At 40.7% G+C, this 21,866-nt stretch overlaps 1 protein-coding gene across 2 annotated transcripts in view; it reads right to left on the bottom strand.

Annotated features, from left to right (window-relative positions):
• Positions 1-217: 217 nt before the first annotated feature.
• LOC146304570 (uncharacterized) overlaps positions 218-21,866 on the bottom strand; it is a 36,549-nt gene continuing 14,900 nt past the window's right edge. Inside the window, exons 2-43 of one of the 2 annotated variants that reach the window (XM_084713500.1) lie at positions 19,926-20,467; positions 18,297-18,377; positions 18,163-18,222; positions 17,010-17,085; positions 16,413-16,469; positions 14,148-14,287; positions 14,045-14,062; positions 13,715-13,921; positions 13,601-13,627; positions 13,437-13,499; positions 12,217-12,300; positions 12,078-12,128; positions 11,863-11,994; positions 10,999-11,052; positions 10,413-10,457; positions 10,183-10,245; positions 9,643-9,774; positions 9,114-9,179; positions 9,002-9,028; positions 8,697-8,795; positions 8,521-8,556; positions 7,638-7,721; positions 7,441-7,473; positions 7,290-7,325; positions 7,135-7,194; positions 6,385-6,462; positions 6,153-6,188; positions 6,002-6,055; positions 5,419-5,493; positions 5,271-5,336; positions 5,081-5,111; positions 4,311-4,364; positions 4,185-4,219; positions 3,965-4,084; positions 3,729-3,876; positions 3,576-3,640; positions 3,259-3,387; positions 3,117-3,149; positions 2,410-3,036; positions 2,118-2,315; positions 1,393-1,502; positions 218-1,238 (exon numbers count right to left, since the gene is read on the bottom strand). In XM_084713500.1, the coding sequence (XP_084569626.1) occupies positions 1,025-1,238; positions 1,393-1,502; positions 2,118-2,315; positions 2,410-3,036; positions 3,117-3,149; positions 3,259-3,387; positions 3,576-3,640; positions 3,729-3,876; positions 3,965-4,084; positions 4,185-4,219; positions 4,311-4,364; positions 5,081-5,111; positions 5,271-5,336; positions 5,419-5,493; positions 6,002-6,055; positions 6,153-6,188; positions 6,385-6,462; positions 7,135-7,194; positions 7,290-7,325; positions 7,441-7,473; positions 7,638-7,721; positions 8,521-8,556; positions 8,697-8,795; positions 9,002-9,028; positions 9,114-9,179; positions 9,643-9,774; positions 10,183-10,245; positions 10,413-10,457; positions 10,999-11,052; positions 11,863-11,994; positions 12,078-12,128; positions 12,217-12,300; positions 13,437-13,499; positions 13,601-13,627; positions 13,715-13,921; positions 14,045-14,062; positions 14,148-14,287; positions 16,413-16,469; positions 17,010-17,085; positions 18,163-18,222; positions 18,297-18,377; positions 19,926-20,467 (4,346 nt within the window). In that variant the 3' untranslated portion in view covers positions 218-1,024. The remainder of the gene's footprint in view (positions 1,239-1,392; positions 1,503-2,117; positions 2,316-2,409; positions 3,037-3,116; positions 3,150-3,258; positions 3,388-3,575; positions 3,641-3,728; positions 3,877-3,964; positions 4,085-4,184; positions 4,220-4,310; positions 4,365-5,080; positions 5,112-5,270; positions 5,337-5,418; positions 5,494-6,001; positions 6,056-6,152; positions 6,189-6,384; positions 6,463-7,134; positions 7,195-7,289; positions 7,326-7,440; positions 7,474-7,637; positions 7,722-8,520; positions 8,557-8,696; positions 8,796-9,001; positions 9,029-9,113; positions 9,180-9,642; positions 9,775-10,182; positions 10,246-10,412; positions 10,458-10,998; positions 11,053-11,862; positions 11,995-12,077; positions 12,129-12,216; positions 12,301-13,436; positions 13,500-13,600; positions 13,628-13,714; positions 13,922-14,044; positions 14,063-14,147; positions 14,288-16,412; positions 16,470-17,009; positions 17,086-18,162; positions 18,223-18,296; positions 18,378-19,925; positions 20,468-21,866) is intronic. The other variant, XM_084713499.1, reaches the window with a different exon arrangement.

Here is a 21,866-nt window from a genome sequence, read left to right as displayed (position 1 = left end):
GTTTTGACTCACATTTTCCATTAACAAATATTGCACCTTCTGGGACTTGAAAATTGCATATTGCGACTTCAATAAAATGTTGATTAATTGTTCAGCCCTACTGCAAAAATCACACGATAACCATTGTAGTACTTAATTTGAATTAAAATAAGAATGGTGATGTAAAAATATTCATTAGATATTTTGTAAAAATCATTCAGCCATCGTTAAAACTGTTGTTAAAAGCTGCCAGGTATTTTTTAGAACAAGACGAGGTCGAAAACTAGTATATGGCTAGACTGTGTACAGTATGAAATGCTAGGGGGCTTTTCTTTGATTCGAGGGCTTTTAATTTGAAACCGAAACAGGAGGGGACGGCATTGCGCCTCTTACATTGAGTGTTACCTCCTGAGGATGCAATTCAGGACTGTTCAGTCAGTGGAATGGCCAATGGGGAAACAACAACACTTGACTAACCAATGGAGTCACAGAATTTCTTGAAAAAAAAAACAAAATAATGTAATGCTCATACATGAGAGGCAAAATCCATTCATCACACTGTTAACAGTTTTGGAACTACTTTGTATGAAGGAATAGTCCCTATGAAGTTCAGTTCACCTCCATTGTGTTGGGTTTGAGAAATCTCAGAGACAGATATCTCAACACACTAGCTAGCACCAATCATGCTAATTCCAAACTTACATCAACATTATAGCAACTGCTAACTGACAAAGAGCAAAGAAATAAAGCGTTTATGTTCACAGACAGCAAAGCTTTTGGAAAAATTTAGCTTTAAGGCCACTGTTGCCTTCAAAGTTGTGGACAATATGGCTGCTGGAGGGTGTGTTACTGTTTGTCACCTGAGCTTAACTTAGGTTGTGGAATAATCCTTTATAGCACCATATAGGAGGGGCTAACACATATAACTAATTATTCATAAGAAAAAACTTATTTACAAAACACCACATATGGTGCGTGTGGACAAAAGCAAGGCTGACTGCTCTGGGATTTCCCTTCGTCCAGTGTTGTGTGTGTCTGTGTGTGTCTATCTCCTGGCGTGGCTGATGTAGCTGTTCTCGACGCACAGCACAATGTAGGAGCTGGAGCAGCTGCTGGAGCTTTGCTGGAGAAGACTGCCGCTCTGCAGCGATGACGCCATGCCGGTCAGCGCCTGGTTGCCCACGCGCCACGTCTCGCAGAAGCTGTCGACATGACGCTGCCCAGCACCGGTTGACCCGTGCCACATCACCTTCTCTGGCCTGGGATAAAACAGAAAGGTTAGCATAGATGGAAGATGTTTTTGTAACTTTTGAACACTGATTTTTTCTTACAGTTTTTTGCTTTCATTTTAGAATATCAAGGAAAGTTTATGAGATTGTGTTTTATATGTATAAGTCATGATTTTCAGCTCACCATGTGCTGTCACTGAGGACGTCTTTGCCATCAAAGGAGTAGATTGGCACATTATCCTTTATTCTGCCACCATTGAAGATTGCGTCCCAGCTGTCAAACAGAACCTCATCCTGCAAAGATCAGATGACAAGACTGGATGTCAATTAACTGACAAATCAAATTCAAAGGCACAAATCAAATTTAAATAAATTATTTGCAGACGTACAATATAATTTGGACTCTAATTTCACATCTGGAATTCTTTTTTTGTCCCTCTTTTGTGGAAAAAATCCAAACTATCTGAGATTGGTGCCACAGTTTTCCTAACTGTTTATTCAAAGACAGATGCTCATGTCCAAACAGGAATTTGGACTTGCATTAGCAGGATTTGTTGGCTCCACACGGATTGTTTTCAGTCATTGGAAGAGTCAAGTGAAAGCTGTTTTGGTGGATGGTTAAAGTCCAAATGAAACGGCATTTAGAGATATCGAGCTTTATTTTATTGTGGTCTTACACGGCTTATATATCACGATTTAGCCTATTTCTTGTTTTTACACAAGCTTACAAGCTTACTCAAACTGAGTCAAGCCAAGCACCACATATGTAAAAGGAGACCAAAACTACTGACTACTGCACAGTCGATTGCACTCTTTCCAATTAAAGACAAAAGCTCAATGTTTGCGGGTGTTAGTGGCTTTTCTTTTTGGTCCAGTGTAAAAGGGACTATAGCTAAAAACTGTCTGTACCTTCAGGTTGACTATTGGGATGTGGTCTCTGTCACCCTTGCGGACGATGCTGTAGAGATCTTGCAGTTTGGCGGACAGGAAGGCCCTGAAAGTTCCCTTCATCCCAATGGCCTGACCCTGAGTGAAGCACATGAAGTCTGCGCCACGAATGCCATGCATGGAGCCGGTCTGAGGGGCATTCAGGGCAATCAGGTGGAGCTGCGGAAACATGCCCAGCAGTAAGTAATGTATAATTCAACAGTAAAACAGAGCAGAGATGTGAGTGCGATGGCTTTAAAGTGGCTTCTCATACCCCTGGGCCTGAAGTATGATGGTGGACTGGAGTCTCGGGAACGGGAGGAGATGGTCTTCGCTGAGGAGTGACTGCGTAGCGAGTGTCAGGGTACGTGGGGCGTTCATGGGCCGTATGGACAGAAGACCGACCGTCTGGTTGATTCAACCGGTCTGAGTAGCTTGGAAACCTTGGATCTGTGGGTGCAGGGTACCGTGGGTCAGGCTGATACCGTGAATCAGGTAGGTAGCGAGGATCAGGCTGAGTTGGGTATCTTGGATCAGGCTGGGTCGGGTATCTTGGATCAGGCTGGGTCGGGTATCTTGGATCAGGATGGGTTGGGTATCTTGGATCAGGCTGTGTCGGGTATCTTGGATCAGGCTGGGTCGGGTATCTTGGATCAGGCTGCGTTGGGTATCTTGGATCAGGATGGGTTGGGTATCTTGGATCAGGGTTTGATGGGTACCGAGGGTCAGAGTGCGTTGGGTGATGCGGGTCTGGCTGTGGCTGATGCTCATGCTCAGGGTGGACCGGAGTCTCAGGAGGCCTGTGGGAGTCGTGTGCAGAGGTGTCGGTGTTGTGGTGATGGTGGTGATCAGGGGAGTAGGGGATGACTGGTGGGGGCTCAACTGCTGCAACCTCATTACCCTGAAAATAACATGTATGAAATGTATTAAAACAAGACGCTTTATATGTTCTTGCGAAGAGAAAAAAGACAAATTACTCACATCCTCACTGGGCAAAGCAATGTAGGTCCCAAGCTGAGAAAAACAAAACAAATGCAGATATATAAATAAGAAAAACAGAGAAATCAAAATGTCTTTATGTCTCTCCAGCTAATTTATGATCATAAAAAGGTGAATATTTCACCTGGACTTGACGAACTCCATCTCGGACTCGTAGGTAGAGATCTGTTTGGTCTATGATGTACACCAGAGACCCCTCAGGTTGTCTTCTTGCAGTGGCTGTCATGGTATCATAAGACCTCAACACTGTCACCTACAAACACAAAATAATGTGTCTTTATTTTCACGTTGCTATAGTGTTAAAACAGGTTATCCATAAGGAGCTTTTCTGTAGCATAATGGTTGTTGGGTGGTTTTATATTAAAGTGGTATATTTCATGATTTATTGTTGGATAATAAGGAAATAAAGCAGAAGAATCTGATGGTGTAAACTTTTCTCACCCCTGATGAGTGTCCAGGTAGTCCAGGTGCTCCAGGTGGTCCCGGTGGTCCAGGAATACTGATAGCTATCAATCAAAGAGGGGGGGGGGGGTTATATGAGCTCAAATGGAACTTCATCTTGAGTATTTGAGTGCATTTATGATTATAACTCACTCTGTGTGGACCTGTGCGCTCCGGGGAAGGAGGCTCCTGGAGGTCCAGGTGGACCTGGTGGTCCAGGTCGTCCGTCATGGCCTCTTCCTGGCTGACCAGGTGGCCCCTGAGGGCCTGGTGGGCCAATGATGGTGTCGCCTTTAGGGCCCTGATGGGACGAGGACAGGAAAGTGTTTAACTTTCTGATTTCTCTGAGTATAAACTGACCTTGTGAAGCTTTATGTTTTGGATCTTACAGGAGGTCCGCGCTCTCCTGGGGGTCCGCTCAGTCCGTAGCGGGGGTCATAATATCCTCCGCCTGGTTCTCCTTTCTCTCCTTTCACGCCTTGACTCCCTGGTTCACCTTTCATCTCATTCTGGACACATAAACATGAAGAAACATCAAAGAAATATGAACAATATGGACAAAAAACGTTGGCCCATAAAATCAAAATTGACAGTGGGGTTGAGGCTCACCCTTAAAGTGTAAATGTCACTGGTTGACCCGAAACCTGGATCAGAAACAGAATGACTTGTTTTGAATTTGTCTACAAATTGAAAAGGTAAAGCATTCACTTTGGTGTTAAGTTGGAGTGGTGCTACCTGAGATGTCAATGTTTCCTGGTGGTCCACGGTCACCTTTCTCTCCTTTAATAGCTGTAAACAAGAGCAATAGCAACACCGGATGTTTGAAATCTTTAGAAATATTTGGAACTATTTCATCTTGTTTGATAAGATTGTTTGAATATATTGTTTTCTGGGTTTTTTTGAATATATTGTTTTGAATGTGGCTTGGCAATTTACCCATATAATATGATTAGTGGTTGCTGTTAAAGGGACAGTTCACCTTAAATCAAAAATGCATATTTTTCCCCTGGCCTGTAGTGCTATTTATCCATCTATCCTGTTTTGGTGTTAGTTTCTGATGTCAGTGGTTTGTCTTTGTAGCTAATGTTAGTGGTTGGTCTGTGTTGCTAACATTAGCAGGTGGTCTGTGTAGCTAACATTCATGGTTGGTCTGTGTTACTAACATTAGCAGCTGGTCTGTGTAGCTAACATTCGTGGTTGGTCTGCATAGCTAATGTTAGCAGTTGGTCTGTGCAGCTAACATTAGCAGTTGGTCTGTGTAGCTAAAGTTAGCAGTTGGTCTTACAGGCAAGTTTTGTTACAGACAGAGCCACGCTAGCTGTTTCCCTTTGTCTTTATGCTAAGCTAAGCTAAACAAATTCTAGCTTTAGCTTGTTTTAGTGTACAGACATAAGCGTGGTATTCATCTTCTCACTTAACTCACGGTAAGAAAAGAAATGATTGCATTTTCCAAAATATCAAACTTTTCCTTAATTCATGGCACTTAAAATATGAAGTGAATTTACCTGGGTAATGTCTGGCGAAATCCTCATATCCCTGAAATAAAAATGAAGATCATTCTCATCCATAAGTAACAACACATAAATTAACATTTTAATCTACTAATATCATTTCCCATCAGTACAGTCACTTTAAATTCACTTTTAAATAAAAAATATTAATTATCCATGAGCAGTTTTACGTCTTTTGACTCACTCTGAAACTGTCACTGGGAAATGGATGCCCAGGAGGTCCAGGGGGCCCTGGTGGACCTGGAGGACCCTGGAATTAAACAAATATTGATTACTGTGTGTTGATATTTTGATCATAAAAGGTGAAATGGGACAAAAACAGTGATACTCACAGGATAACCATAACCTCCAGATCCACCGCCTGAATCGCCCTTCTCTCCTTTGGCGCCGTTCAGCCCCGGACGACCCTACAGTAAACATTCAGCATTGTATTTAAGACATGGACATACTAGAAGAGGTCACTCAGCAGATTGCAGATCTTTGCCAGGCAACAGATGGTGAAGCATCTACTGCAATGTCACCACAAATGCCAGATGCAACCAGCAGAAATGTGCAAAGTTTAGAATAAAGTTTTATTGTATAGGATAGTGTCAGTTTTCTTTAAGGTGCGTAGAATAGTGCGATGGTCCTTGAGTCAAGCGTCCCGGGTTCACAAAATATTGCATAGGTTGCAACTGGGAGATTGTTCTTGTTTCCTGGGAAACTTGAAAATGTAGATAGCGGATGCTGTGATGCCACTTGAAGCAAGTGACCAATGGCAGGACTTATACCCACAGTGTGCATTGGGTAAGTCAGAACTAGGGTTTGCTTAACTTGCTAAACAGATGAGAGGTCTGAACGTTTTGATTTAAACATTATTTATTTAGAACATTTTGTTATATATTTACAACATACATTTACAATAAATGTACTTACTGGTCTACCTGGAAAGCCAATATCTCCCTTTGGACCTGCAGGACCCTGTGGACCCTAAAAATAAAACTTGATACAGTTATTATACTGATGTGATGCTGGTAGCTGATCATCAAAGCACTCAAAATGTGGTAAATAAAGATATGGTACGCACTAGAGGTCCCTCAGGGCCAGGAGGTCCACTCTCACCCTGAAAATGAAGACACATGCACACTGTCAACACTGACACTTTAAGCAATTAATCACTTATTTTTCCTTATTTACAATCAATAGATGCTTAAACAGAGGTATAAGTATGCTAGCTGTAATTTAATTTGAGCTGCGATGCAAAAATTGGTGAATGCATCCTAATAGCTCAATATGTGGTGATTTATAAGGGTCTTTACCGGCTGTCCTGCCAGGCCACCAATGTACAGAGGATTCCCATCAGGTCCCAGAATGAGACCAGGCTCTCCTTTCTGTCCCTGAAGAAAAAAAAAAGGTTAAAGTTAGAACTGCCATCGATGTTCATAATCTTTGTGTCCAGATTATGATTTTATTGTATTGCTATCAACATATTTCTATGTAGGTAACGTTAGCGGTTGGTCCGTGTAGCTGACGTTTGTGGTTGGTCTTACCTTTAAATGTTTATTTAAATTAGATGTTGAGACAAGCTAATGGCAAAATTCCCACCACGTCAAAGTTTTCAAGAGATAATAAATTAGCAACTGTCAGATTAGCAGGTTTCACTAAGACCAGGGTTTTGTTGAAAGACTTGTAAAGTGTGCACACTGCACATGGTAACATATTGTTCTTTATTTTAAAATGTATTTTAAAAATTTTAATCCTGCTAATAATCCACATTTTAATCCTGTTAAATCCCAGTACATATAATCGGTTACATCCTAAGGCTGCTGAAAACATAATGCCTCTGGCCATTAAAACTTAAAGACATAAAGTCATTTTAAAAATGTTTTTTGAAGGTTTTTCAAGAATTGTGAATCAGAGAGGCCGTTCAGCATACAATCATGAATGTGCACAAAAAAAATTAAACTGATGGGTCCAGTAGTATTCAAACTTGACTGTGTGTTGATCGAGCACACGCATACAAGCAATGACCTGATGGAGATTTTTAATCAAAATGTGGATTATCTTACTTTAGGTGCATAACCTGGAGGACCGGACTCTCCTTTTTCTCCTTTTGGTCCCATGGGCCCCTAATGAACACACAAACACACTGCCTCTAGTCCATTTTCTCATATGGATTAAACTTAAACAAACTGGACTGAGTGATAATGATGGCGATGCTTACTGGGAATCCTGCTCGACCCGGAAGACCATTTCGTCCCTGCAGAAGACAGAATGAAAACACATGAAGAAACAGAACAAATGCTGTGTTAACATGATGAAATAACTTTAGTTTAGTGAGGATCATGGTGAGGTCAGTTAGGGGGACGACTCACCTGCAACTCTTCGTTCCAATATACGTCATTATACTACAGCAAGACAAAGTTAGGTCAGTTAGTGAGGAGGTGAACAGGCAGTGACTGTTAGTGGATATCAGTGATTCGAGCATGATCTTAATGAGTGATTTAGTGATTATATGGCAGGCTGTTACGTGAGGGTTACATTCATTTTACATATGCAACCTCTGACTCACATCGCCTGTCTGGTAGGTGACCTGTCCTGGAGGTCCGGGAGGCCCTGGAGGTCCAGGTGGTCCACCATCCCGTCCTGGTAGACCCTGACACACAAAAGGACATGAAATTATCCATAAGGAGAGCAAAGATTGACATAATAATATGTGGTATAATTCAGCATATTTATTTTGCATAACATATCAAATATATTGGTCTTCATTATCTGTATTAGTTGTCCATTTTGGTCGCATGAATGGCAAAATCAGCCAGTCAATTGGTGCAAGAAAAAGATTTAACAAAATTTTGAAGATGGTCAAAAGATTTTGCTGGGTGACCAGTAAAAGCGACATTGTCACATTTCAAGTTAGCTTAAGGTAGCAAAACTGGCTAACTAAGTAGCCAATGACTGTATGTAACTAACTAGGTGATGACTATTACATTAAAACAAAGAGTGATAGAATAAGTAAGTAATATCTTAACCAGTGTACTTATTTTAACCCAAACCATGATGTTTTCTCAAAATTAACCAAGTCATTTGGCTGCCTAAGCCTGACCGGTTTCATAACATCGCATGACCACATGATAACAAAGGTCTGGTACATCGAAGGTCCGATATGTCTGTCACTGGTGCTCTACAGTGGCTCAGTGTCATTTTGGAACTCATTGGCAGATTACCTGTTTTGTTGTTTGGGTGTGAATACGTGTTGAGATTGTAATAACTTTGGTGATCTGCTGACTTTTCGTGTAACTTCAGTTTCAGGTCAGAATTTTTCATTTGTCCATTATTTTGGTTTATGACCATATACCCGCAAAACCAATGACATTTCATTGAAAAGCTGCCACCAAAACATGTCTTTCATTGCATCTTAAAAAATCAAAATAAATTGGTGCATTGCAACTCACCGACTCTCCTTTCTGTCCTCTGTCTCCCTTATCACCCTAAAAATGAACACAAGTAGTTATTAGTCCCACAAAAACAAGTAGTTTTATAAATGTCATGTGTTTAATTGTGTCTGAACCAGAGAATTGTTTACATATCTTATGGCAAAAGCAACTAAACAACAAATCCAGATTCCTACCGGCTGCCCAGGGAAGCCGTCCAGACCTGGTATCCCAGGAGGTCCTCTTGGTCCCTCTGATCCTTTGTCTCCATGGGTGCCTGGCAAACCTGGTTTACCCTGGAAATAAAACATTACTAATATTCATACTCAGGACTTTTACAAAAATACTCACGATTATCTGTTTTGTTTAGTTTAATAACTTAGATTGATTTACATGTGTACTAAGAATACACCTCCATTATTAATCACAGCTATATTTATGTATTAAATCACATTTCCAAAAAGAGCACAACACAAAGCTGTTCAAACTCTGAAATACTTACAGGCAGACCTGCAATACCAGGTGGACCCTGTAGGACAGACACAGGAGAACATGAGGTGGTGGATCTGCTGTAAAGAGAAGGTCAGGCAGGTGACATATGGGTGATGGGATACCTGTGGTCCAGGCGGGCCTCTGAGTCCAGGTAAGCCATTGTTCCCCTCAAATCCTTCCTCGTTACCCTGTGCGGAGTGAAGAGAAGAGGAAACGAATGTATCATCCAGCCATACATCCATCCACAGGGTCACATCTCTTGAGGACAAATGTGTTACAACCTTATTTCAAACATTAGTACATGACATTTCCTTTGTTGCGCTGTCTTACTTTTACATGTTTCTCAGGATTAATTACACTAAGACCAGGTTGCACCAACAAAGATTAATTTAATCTAAGATTAGTTCTAATCATAGTTCAGCAAAACTAGGTTTAAAGTGAGTAAATAAATAAATAAATCTAAAAAATACATTTGATGGCTGTTGGTACCTAGTAAGTTTAAAAGAAGGGGGAAACAGTTAAGTTCCAGCTGATGTTTCCTAGCTATTTAAAAAGTTAAGAAAAAACTTAAATTGTTTGCTAGCTCACCGCTCTCTCCTGACCACACAAACAAATCTAAATGAGTCCTTCATCAGTTTAACGTCTACTCACAAAACCAACACGGTACGGTGGCCCCGGAGGCCCAGGAGGTCCGGGGGGTCCAATTGGTCCCATGGGACCTGGAAGCCCTGCCAGTCCAGTCTGCCCTGGTGTTCCTGCCCTTCCTGGGTCACCCTGAGAACCCTGAGGTTTGAAGGACAAAAAATTAGGGTCTTCTGTCTCTTTGGTGAACTAATGAATAGTTAGTAGACACGCCTGTTAATGCATCAGCAGCAGAATAAGTGAGGAAGACACATCAAATCATATGCAACAGAAGTGCAGAGCTAAAAAGCAGAATTGAGTAATAAAATAAGAGAAGTGAAAGGAAGCAACTCAACATTAAATCAAACTACTGAGGAAAGTATTCCTCTTCATACCACTCTAGGTTTAAGAACACATAGGTGTGGTTTAGGTTCTCAGAAACTGGAAGTATTTAGAAAAAATATGTTAAGAGGGGAAATGAAAAACAGAACACAGATGAAAACCTGGGAAAAAGAAAGGAAATCATCAAAGCAGAGGCGGCCCCCCCAATACCTGCGACCCATTACACACCGTAGAAGATGGAGTAAAGTAAGAGAAGAGGCCCGTGAAAAAGTTGGAGTCTTGCGAGTCTTGCTAGAGGAAGGCAACAGACATGGAGGAGAGAATCTATCTGGATGCACCCGCCACAAATTTGCCAATTTCATTTCAGTTCAGTGAAAAAAAAACTGATTCAAAACATCCATGTTTAAAGACTAGTCTTGACTTTCAAGGATAAAAAAAAAAAATCACTTCTAACTTACCTTTTCTCCAGATGGCCCTGGCAGACCAAGTTCACCAGTGTCTCCCTGGAGATGAAAGAGATTTAAATAAAAATTAAAAGGATATTACATGTTTTTATCTCTATTGCATGCGGTTTATCTCAATGAAATATCCCAACAACCACTGGATGGACTGTCATTAAATCATCTACAGACATTCATGATCCACAGAGGAAAAATCGTCCTGACTTTGCTGATCCGCTGACTTTTTCTTAGGCACCACAATGATCTTGCATTTTTGGTTTTGACTCAAGAACTATATTAATTATTAAAGTTTTTATTTAGTATTGTCATCAGGCCAAAACTTTAATGTGTCCAATACATTTTTCATTCATTGTCATTGTGAACATGTTAGCATGCAGACATTAGCATTTAGCTGAGAGCACAACTGTGCTTAAAAAGCTAAATGCTAGCATGGCTGTCAACTCTCAGTGTTGTTCATCTTTTTCTCAATAGATTTTACGTGGTGAAGCCATCAATTTCTATTTTTTTTTAAAACCACATACCACAAATCATTTGTAGTCTATAAGAAACATTTAACAGTTCACATCAATCTGTGCTTTCTTACCTTTGGTCCTCCAAGGCCTGGTTGCCCCGGTGGACCAGGAGGACCAGGAGGGCCCTGAAACAACAGACAGGAAACACACACAAACAATCAGTGTTAAATATCTTATCAGAATCCTACGAACTAACCTAACAGAGCAAATTTAGATGTAATATTAAAGAATAAGCCTATAAGTACTGTACAAAGGAAGTATATAATATTATAGTATGGAAGCCCATTTCCACAAGTGAAAGAAACAAAAATCCCCATGGTATATATGAGATAAAAAAGTTATAATTATGGGAAATTAAGTCGAAATTACTATTATATAATTGACTTTTTATCTCATAATTTTGATTTGTATCTCAGAATTATGACTTTTTCTCTGACAATTTCAACTTTTTATCTCAGAATTTCAACTTTTTATCTCAGAATTTCAAGGTTTTATCTCAGAAATCTGACTTCTCATCTCATAATTTTGATGTTTAATCTTTTTATCCCAAAATTATGACTTTTTATCTCAGAATTTTGTATTTTTATCTGATGATTATGACTTTTCTTATCTCATAATTATGGGTTACCATGGGGATACTTCTCGTTTCACTGGTGGAAATGGGCCTCCATACTGTAGGGCTAATCTGGTCATTTAAACATCACAAAATAGTCAAAAATGTCAAGATAAGACATTAAGACAAGATAACAGAGCAAATCTTCACATTTGAGACGTTGGAACCATCATTTTTGGGGCGTTGATTGAACAATGACTGGAAGCAATCACTGATCAAAAAAGCTGCAGCTTAAGCTTTCAACCATCAACTGATCACTTGGAAGATTGCTCATTTCAGTTCTACATCCCATGTCACAGTAAAACAAAGTAGACATACTCACCGGTAGACCAGGGGCTCCGTCCTGTCCAGGTGGGCCAGGAGGTCCAAAAGCTACTGGACCGTTGGGTCCCATTGACACTGAAGTCCCAGGAGGGCCAGGAGGGCCTGGGAGACCTGGAGGACCACGGGGACCCTGGATAATGAATCATAAAATAATTATGTTGTCTAAAAACTTGTATTCAAAACCCTGTGAAATTTTAAAGATGACCAACGTACCCGGACTTTGTCCAAGTCTGGGAATCCTGAGCCCTCCATGTCGAAAAACGTCTATCAAAATACAAACCATCAGAATGCAGTGACAAGTCTTGAAATAATCAATAACTGAAAGAAAAGGGTGTTTGAAGTGTGGACGTACTGGGCGGTCACCGGTGCCATGTCCAGGAGGTCCTGGTGGACCGGGCGGCCCTCTGGGTCCTGGTTGACCCTCTCCTTGTTCACCCTGGAAATATTCAGAGGATGAACATTATCACACAAATAAATCCTTGTAAAACGATATAATACTAACTCCAGGGTTGGGAGGGTTACCTAAAAATGTATTCCAATGCAATTACTGATTACCTGTTTAAAAATGTCGTAAGTAACCTAATCCAAGTATCACAATAGGAAAGCTAATGTTAGAAAAAAGACAGCAAACTAGCTAGCTCATGTTAGCAAAACACTGGCTAACTAGCTAGCTAATGATTGATGTAGATTAGCTCAGATTGGTCTGACTGGGGGTACAGAGTACGGCAGGACATGTATATGCCACCCTCTGGAAACAGTGGCAGTTAATATTAGCTGTTTCGCTAATATTAGCTATCAGATTTAACAACCTAGCTACCACTGAAATAGATTACAGCTTGTTAGCATGCAGTTTTCTAATATAAGCTATAAGATTTAACAACCTAGCTGACAACTGATGTAGATTACAGCCAGTTGGCAAGCATTTCGCTAAGATCTGCTATCAGACTTTAACAACCTAGCTAATGACTGATGGAGATTACAGATAGTTAGCAAGAATTTCTCTAGTATTAGATATCAGATTCAACAACCTTGCTAATGACTGATGGGGATTACAGCTAGTTAAAAATCTTTTTGCAAATATTAGCTATCAGATTTAACAACCTATTTACGGACCGATGTGGATTACAGCCAGTTAGCAAATATTTTGCTAATATTAGCTATCAGAATTAACAACCTAGCTAATATTTATATAGGTTACAGCTAGTTAGCAAGCATTTTGCTAACATTAGCTGTCAGGTATAAGTGGCTCATGAACAATTTATGCAGATTAGCTAGTTAGCTAATGTTTTGCAGACATAAGCTAACTTTAAATGTGACTATATTGCCTTTACATGTTTTGTAAAAATTTTGAATGTTTTTTACTTGTATTTTTTCCAACACAGACAAGCCTAGCACCTAGCATATCTAAGTGCAGGAAACAGGAATGGAGGAAGTTGACCAAAGTGCAATGAAAAGGGGTGGGGCTTAGGATGGGTCAATTGGCCACTTTAAAATTAGAGTGCTAGAGTGATTTGCAAAGTGTTGTGATATGTGCACACTGCATTCACTTATTATTCCACTCCGTATTACAACCTTTTGACCTTTGGCACCAGCAGTTCCTGGCTTTCCTGGTGCTCCTTGTGGCCCAGCAGGACCCTGGGAACATGAGCAAAAGAATGAAATCACACTGGTCATTTTTAATTATATGTGTTTATAGAAACATCTCAATCTGTTCAATAAAAAATAAAGATGCTTACGGATTTTCCATCCTCTCCTGGATCACCCTAAAAGATCAGGAACAATCAGTGAGTGACTTTGACTTAAATACACAATATTTTTGAAAATCAAGGTTTTTCTAAGACTCTACTCACAGGCTCCCCATCAGCTCCTGGGGGTCCTGTGGCGCCGTCTGAACCTGGTGGCCCTGGTGGTCCAGGGGGTCCAGACACCTGCTGCACAACAGAGCCATCCCCAAGTCGAGCCACCTCGGCTGCAGGTCCTGGAGGACCGGGGCGCCCAGGAGGCCCCTGAGCTCCACGTTCTCCTTTATTGCCAGGGTACCCGAAGCCAGAACTACCCTGGTGAGGAAGAAGGAGAAAGTGATATTCAGCGTTTTCCATCACTAAATATATCTACATTTGAGAAGCAGGTACCATTAAATGTTTGACGATTAGCAACATGACAAACTGTGGGTCACAAACCTTTGCACCTTTTTCTCCCTGAAAAAAGAAAACATACAAACATTAGATATTTTATGCAGCTGATGACACAGTCAGTCATGAGTCACACAGGTTGATCTACTACCTTCTCTCCTCGGCCGCCCTGAGAGGAGAAACCAGAGCCCGAGCCTGAGCCAGACTCTCCCTTCGGTCCTTGGGGACCCAAGTCCCCCTTTGATCCTTTCTCTCCTCTGTCACCTTTCTCACCTTTAGCACCGCCAGGACCTGAAGAGGACATCATTTAGTGTGAGGGGGTTACTTACTGTAACACCACTTTTTTGAGCTGAGCTTTAATGCATTTTGCAGCGATAAGAGATGTAATCAGCAATCCCACGTGCAAATGCAAAACAAAAGCAAAAGAACACACACTGTGTGTAATTTCTGCTGCCAGGGGTCTCTCACAGAGGCTGGTGGGGCTACTTTAAAAATGTATTCCAATACAATTACTTATTACCTGTTAAAAAATGTAGTCAGTGGCTTAATCCAAGTATCACAATATTAAAGTACTATGACTTGATTACTTCCCGTTACTTTCGGATTACCTTAATACCAAATATTGTGAAATTGTTTACCTAAATATAATATTGGTGGTTGGTCTGTCTCGCTCATATTAGTTCCCTGGTTTGAATGTTGAATAATGTTAGGACATAAGTCAACAAAATATATAACATAGATCTAGGCGTCTTAGACATTTTATTGCAAAACAGTAACATATTTAATATAATTATCCATATTTATGTATTTTAATTAATTTATTATCATGTAAAACATTTCATTAACGATTTTGGAATATCACAGAAAATATGGTATAATAATATAATTTGAACTGTTTGATGAAAACTGTGAACAGACACATGTGCTACATTAAATGCATTGGTATCAATAAAATCAATTCCAGTCTCTGTACAGCAAAAATACTGTATGGTTTCATCTTTTCTCTTATTTTTGATATTTCTCTAACAGAGATCATCACCAAAGTCATTGGTACCACCACCAAATTGCAAACAATAAAGGCCGAAACAGCAGCTCAAACGTGCCAAAAAAAAGCACTCCCAAACAAAAGCAAACAAAAACTTGTAACAAAAGAAAGAGTATTTTCATCAGTGCTTGGATCCACATCAGTGTATGTGGATCTAAGGAGACTCTGGCTGGTTGAGAATTGTCTCTCAGTTGTCTCACACCATCTAGTGGAAACATTTAAGTCTGTGGAAGCAGTAAAACAATCTGTCCTGCAGAGGGCACTGCTGCATAATTCATAATTCTCCCATGTACGCTACAGATGCAATTTAGATTGACAGTCAACATCTTCATTTCATATTCTGTTTTTTTTTTTTTTTAGGATATAAGACAAAACAAATTGATTCACCAACTAGTTTCCTTTTACCTTTAATCACACACTCAACTCCCTGCACAGACTGCCAGTCTCATCCAATAAAAAAAAGAAACTCAGTTTAATCTGTTTCGTCCAAACCACCACTGAGACCTGAACAAAGAAGTTAACATACATTCTGTTTAATTTGGTTGATATTTAAGGGATTATTTAAATGGTTCCTTGCATTTATTAAATCCTAAATGCCAAGAAGGTGGATGAATACTTCTGTATTTTATCAGTTCAATACTTTGTTTACAGCAACTATTGTTATTTGTAATATTTTCTTTTCATGTATAGAGGAACCTTTATACAGACTTGTTTGTCACTTATAAATTATTTGAACCTTTTTTGATGGGAAACTGATGTTATTTAAGATAAATATTGCTCTCCCCAATCCAACCAAAGTGCATGAGAAAAAATAGTAATTTTACCTCACAGAACACTAGAGCTGCTGGTCTAGCTCTGCCTCGATTGGTTAGTTAGTTTGTGTTATTGTGCGCCATTGGAGACTACTAACCCTTTATAACGCAAAAGTCACACAATAACACAAGCAAACTAACAGATTGAGGCAGCGGTAGACCAGGAACTCTGGTTTTCTGCAAGGTTAAATTACTGTTTTTGTAAATAGAGTTTGGTTGGGCTTGGAGAGAGCAATATCTAGCTTAGATAACAGCAGTTTCCCATCCCGTCTGACAGCAAGGTAAAGAAGTGAAAATATTCTGAATATAGTTGACACATTTTTTTAAATGGTTAAATATGTTTTGCTGCTGACTGTCCACAGACTGTAAAGCACCAATAAGACGTCAACCAGCTTCCACCAACATGCTTACAGCCCCATCCATCATGATGAGAAACTTCAGCAGCTGGAGCTCATTCTATACTGTGATAGGATGGCCACATGCTGATTAGGAGATAATCCTAATCTTAATCTGCACGTCTGAGAGGCATGACCCGGTCCGTTTGCCCCCATTGACCCACCTCTGGGGCCTGGTGATCCAGGCCGGCTGTGGTCCACTGAAGGCTGATACCTGACATCTAAAGTCAACACAAACACAACTTTACCAGCAGCACGAGGCCTGCAAGTGTTGGCTTGCAGAGAGGGGAATGTGTTGAGTGGATTTCTTGGAAGACGTGACCGAAGAAGAAACTTGTCCTAATTTAATAGCAAGACTGGACTAGAATAATGCCTTCATCTGGTATTTAAAGAGATTTTACAGCCAAAGCAGAATTCTATCTCCCTTTTATTAGCCACTTACTCAGTGCTGAAGTAACAGTGTGAAACCAACACTGCTCCACTTCTGTAACTATCCACCGGGGGGAGCTAAAGAGCTTCAAATCATACTAACATGCTGGAGCCCTGCATCACAACTCTGCACACTTTCAGGTCCAGACAAGCATCTTTATGCACATATTTCTACATAAAAAGCACAGTGATTCTTCAGGACGTTTCCTTGGCAGTGGCTGCTGGATGATTAAAAACTTCCACAACACTCTTTCTGTTGACTGTCTTGAGTGTCTTGGCAGCCACACGCTGAAGATTTGCAGTTGTAAGTGATTCAACTGAGGATTTCTTACCTGTTTCTATCACTCTGTTTCCTTGAGAGGTTATCACAGGGGGCTCAGGTACTGGACGGAAAGAAGCAGGTGTGGTCTGGAAAAAGAACAGAATAAAATAGTTTAAAACATTTGAAGCCATGGAAAACCAAACAGCTATATCTAAGACGTTTTCACTGACTTATTTCTGCATTTGAGTGTGAATGTTGTTGTCTCGCAACATTGTGAATGCAACGCAAATTAGAAAAATTAGTGGATTTCCAAGAGGTGTTATCAACAGGCACACACCAATCAGAGCAACAAAACATGACTCATGACTAGTCAGAGCAATGAAATATAACCCACCATCAGTGCAATACAACATGGCCAATGACCAAACAGGGCAACAAAACATGACCTACAACCAATCAGGACACCAAAACATGACCTTTAGGGCAATGAAAAGTGACCTATAACCAATCAGGGGAACAAAACGTGACCTACAACTAATCAGTGCAACAAAACGTGACTTAAAACCAATTAGAGCAACAAAATATGACCTACAATCAATTAGGGCAATGAAATGTGACCGACAGGGAAATGAAAAGTGACCTACACCCAATCAGGGCAATGAAACGTGACTTAAAACCGATCAAAGCAACAAAATATGACCTACAACTGATCAGGGCAACTGACCGACAGGGCAATAAAAAGTGACCTACACCTAATCAGGGCAATGAAACGTGAAGTTTGATGTAGCACTGAGCAACGTGTGCAAGTTGGGCCAGAGCTTGGTCTGTTTTCAAGCAGGAAAAAAATAGCAGCCTGGTCATAAACTTTATCAACTTACACCTTAACAGTCACTAAAATTTGAGGTGAGAAAAAGGCAATGTAATAACAGAATCATGAATCATATTTATTCTGCACTACTTAGTTTGACAGATTGATCTGAGTTTTGTGAGCCAGGTGGGTTGCACTTGAAACATGACTTGTGATTGGCCCAACAAGAAACAGGACAGGAAGAAATCCGTCTGAACAGGGTGACCGAATATATCTGCTAGAGCAAATGAAACAAGAGTTTGCAGAGTCGTCTGGTTCCCAGGCTCACAAGGATTTGTACTGAGCAGATGTTTCATCTGAATGACAGAGGGCCTAAATTTCAGTCTGTGGTGCAGAAATGAAAACACAAACTGACCTTCACAGTGTGTCCTGTCTGTCTCCTGTCGCCTTCACCGCTGCCAAAGTCTCCAGAGGCCTGTGAGACAGAGAGACATGTTACACAAAATCATTCAGACACTTTGACTGAAATATTAAAAACCAAATACTCACAGCGTCAGAGTCGTCCTCGTCGTCACACAAACGCTCAGCTGCCCGAGGGTTTCCCACCACCTTCAGCTCTGCAATCTCACCCTACAAAAAACACAAACACAGACGTACTGAATGCATTTCATTTCACTGTGATGGCAGGACTCATTGTTTGCAATCAGTCATCATATTAGCTTCCTCTGAAACCTCCAAAGAGATGGAAAATATGAGACAAATGAGTCATTCAGAGCAGGATACTGTCAGCTGCATTCTGACTTTGAATGATCTTCTTAAATCTTCTACCAGGGGCTGAATTCTGGCTCTATGTGGAACTTTAAGAAAATCCTTGTTATTAATGACTCCAGTGGCCATTAAGGGAACTGCAGGCAACATCCTATTACTTCATACTCTTGCATACTGCACCTTTAACAGTTTGAAGTCAAAGTGGACTTTATGACGCTTGACATATGAGAGTATTCTGCCTAAGAGACATGTGTGTGCCCTTGAAAAGGTATTTTTTGTAGATTCTGGCAGAAAAAAAAGCCCAGAGTTGCAACAGAATTGCACAAGTGTTTGGACAAATGTAGAGTTTCAGATTTTATCGTGATTTATATTAACTTCAAAAGCCATGTTACCGTCACATGTGGTCACTGACTGTGTGCAAGCTAAAGGTCAGAGGTCAAAGGTGAGAGGGGACGAGGTGGGTTACGTCCGTGGCACAAACCTGCTGTGAGGTGCCACGGGGAACTGAACCAAAGTACGAGGTCAGACGTCCACAGATGAAGCCTCACTCACACACCTGCTCGTTTAGCACACAGTGTATTACTCTGACTTTTCCAGGTCCCATGGGTGACATTTGGAAGAGGATTCATGGCTGTTTTTCATTTGTTTCTGTCAGAAATGTGATGAGTGAGTATCTCTTCAACACTTTAGCATTTCCTCTGCTGGCACCCTGGAGTTTATGGTTAGAAAACTGACTTCGTTTCCAACTGATAGTTGCTAAAACAAAAGTGTTGGACTTGTCTTTTTGGTATCTCTAAAACACAAATTGTCAAGTCTATGAAGGTGAATATTTTGTTCATCAAATGCATGTTGAGTTACACAGCAAATGTGTTATTTTAAAGCTGGTCTACAGACACTGCTTCATTTATAGAACCGTCTTCATCGTATATCATATACCTTTTTTTTCCAGTGCTGGTTTCGCCATATTCCACTGACTGACAGTTCATGTTGGTAACATCCAAAATAATGTAGCAATACAGCCACAAAGGTACTGCAGGAGAAGACTACAAGTTATCAGATATAAATGTAAAAAATATTCAAAAAATATACTTTACAAATGTTTCATGAGGATACCGTCACTAGAAATGGTTCATCAAGAGTTCTTTGTAAAACTACAAGTTCCATAAAGAAACCTTTTCATCCAAAGGAAGAGTTCTTCAAGGATTGTTGAAACTCTTGGAGAACCCTTTCATCAAGGGTTCTTTGTACCATAATATAAAAGGTTGCTTGGTAGAACCCGCTGAGTGGGTTCTAGATAAAGCCCTTGAAATATCCTGGGTTCTTCTTCTAAACTCACTGAATACTCTTGTTTGTGTTCCAGTTAAAGGTGCAACACCATATTTATACCTTTATTTGATACATAAACATTACCTCGAACTTGTCAGTGTCGGCTCCTCCTGCCTGACCCACAAAGATCCCCGCCCCCGTGTCGAGCTCCATGGGATCCGGCGAACGCTCAAACTTCACCACCTGCGGCTCGGAGTCACAGCCCTGGTAGAACGTCACCTGCTCCTCAAAGACGGACAGCGAGAAGCGACTCCAGGTGTCCACCAGGCTCGGCACATCGAAGCTGGCCGCCTCGTACGAAGCCTCGGAGTCGGGCTCGGTGTAGAAGAACTGCACCCTCTGGCGGCCCGACCGCACCTCGCTGAGCTTGACGCCGATGTACATGAGCTTCTGGGCCGTGTCGGTGATGGAGAAGAGGACGGAGGCGGCGGGAGAGGAGGGCTTGACATGGAAGACGAGGGAGAAGTGGCGGTAAAAAGGGTTGGGGACATGAGCCAGAGCCGGCTGGCCCGACGCTGCTGCAGGGCCGAAGACATAAGCAGTCTGTCCCCTCGGCCCGTAGACCCTGGTGATCGCATCCGGTGGAGGGTCTCCGATTAGCTGGAGCAAAGAGACACCGCTCTCAGCTACAAGAAAGACAAAAACAAGAAATTAAGAGATAGAGTCAGAAAGTTGATGCGATTTTAAAAAAGAAACTAAATAAGCGCTGCCTTCAAGTGCGGCTTTAAACGCATAAATTAATCGCGCAAAAATGACAAATACAGACAAATATTAGCTAGAAAAGTCACATTTTTTGATAATGTCTGTTTTTTTGAGTTTCCTCAAAGAATCACCATTTTGTTGTTTGTTGCACTAAAATGTGTGCACAAAGTTTCAAAGGTAGAAGCTAACAAGGTGCACTTGAAGGCAGCATGAGTTCCAAAGACAAAGTCAGTCTGAAGTGCAGAAATGATCAGCAAATCACAAGTTCTTTGGCAAAAAAAACTGATTGTTTGTCATCCAAATGTTATGCTTTGAACTGCTAAAAAAAATAACGTTCCATAAGAAGATATTGTGGATATGCCACTTAATTGAGGTTAAATTAAAGGGTAACTTTCTCAACCTGGACCCTATTTTCCCATATTTTTGTGTTGAAGTGACATAATTTCAACTGTTTATTCCATTGTTTTGGCACTAAATGCAAGTAAAAAACTGAGCTTATTAATTTAATTAATTCATCAATGTTTCAGTGGTTCAGAGAGACATGTGGATGACAAACTTGCCAATCAATGAGAAGACATCGCAAACCACCTATTATACAGTATGTCTGTACTGTGGTTAAATCAAGTTGTTTCTTTTGATTTAAGATTATTTTTACAGGTTTCAAGAGAAAACACAGGTTAGGATTTGTTAAAACTTGTTAAAATATGAATGTTTTTCACTGCATGAAGTGCAGGAAGTTAGGAGACTCGTTGAAATGAGTCACTGACTCAACTAATCTGGAACAACAAACCCTCAACCACACTGACCCCACAGGTCAAACAGCAAACCACAGTGCCCTTTACAGGGGCAAGAGTGCTCGTCGGATCAGTGAACTGTAGTGAAATCCCCTCTCTGCACATCGCACTGACGTCAGAGTTGACGAAGGCTGCATCTCACGATTTCTGTATCTTTCCAAACCCAACAATTTGACAATCAGGCCTACTTTATACAACTGGCCAGGTGTGCAGAGGTGACTACAGTCTCCACTGTTGGGTCTAGAAATTAATGCAACACCATGAATTCCTTCAAGCAGGGAATATCTGTGCCATTCTGACTTCTAGTCCCTTTCTGTAAAGGCAGGTACACCAGAGCCCTAATGGTTAAAGGGTTATTCAGCAAAATTGCAAAAAAAACAAAACAACAAAAAAAGAAAAACTAGGAGTCCACCAAAGTCCTTTCTTGCAATGTTCACTCTACAATTAAATGGGTTCTTCCTTCTTCCTCCTCCAAGTTTCCTGACAGTCAGACCAGAACTTTTTTCTGTTATCCGGAGGTGGCAAAAGC

Source organism: Lutjanus erythropterus, chromosome 24 (genome assembly GCF_056507025.1).
Source record: "Lutjanus erythropterus isolate fLutEry1 chromosome 24, fLutEry1.hap2, whole genome shotgun sequence".
Taxonomy (NCBI): domain Eukaryota; kingdom Metazoa; phylum Chordata; class Actinopteri; order Lutjaniformes; family Lutjanidae; genus Lutjanus; species Lutjanus erythropterus.
The sequence above is the reverse complement of the archived record's forward strand: the minus strand, read 5'-3'. Positions and strand labels throughout refer to the sequence as shown.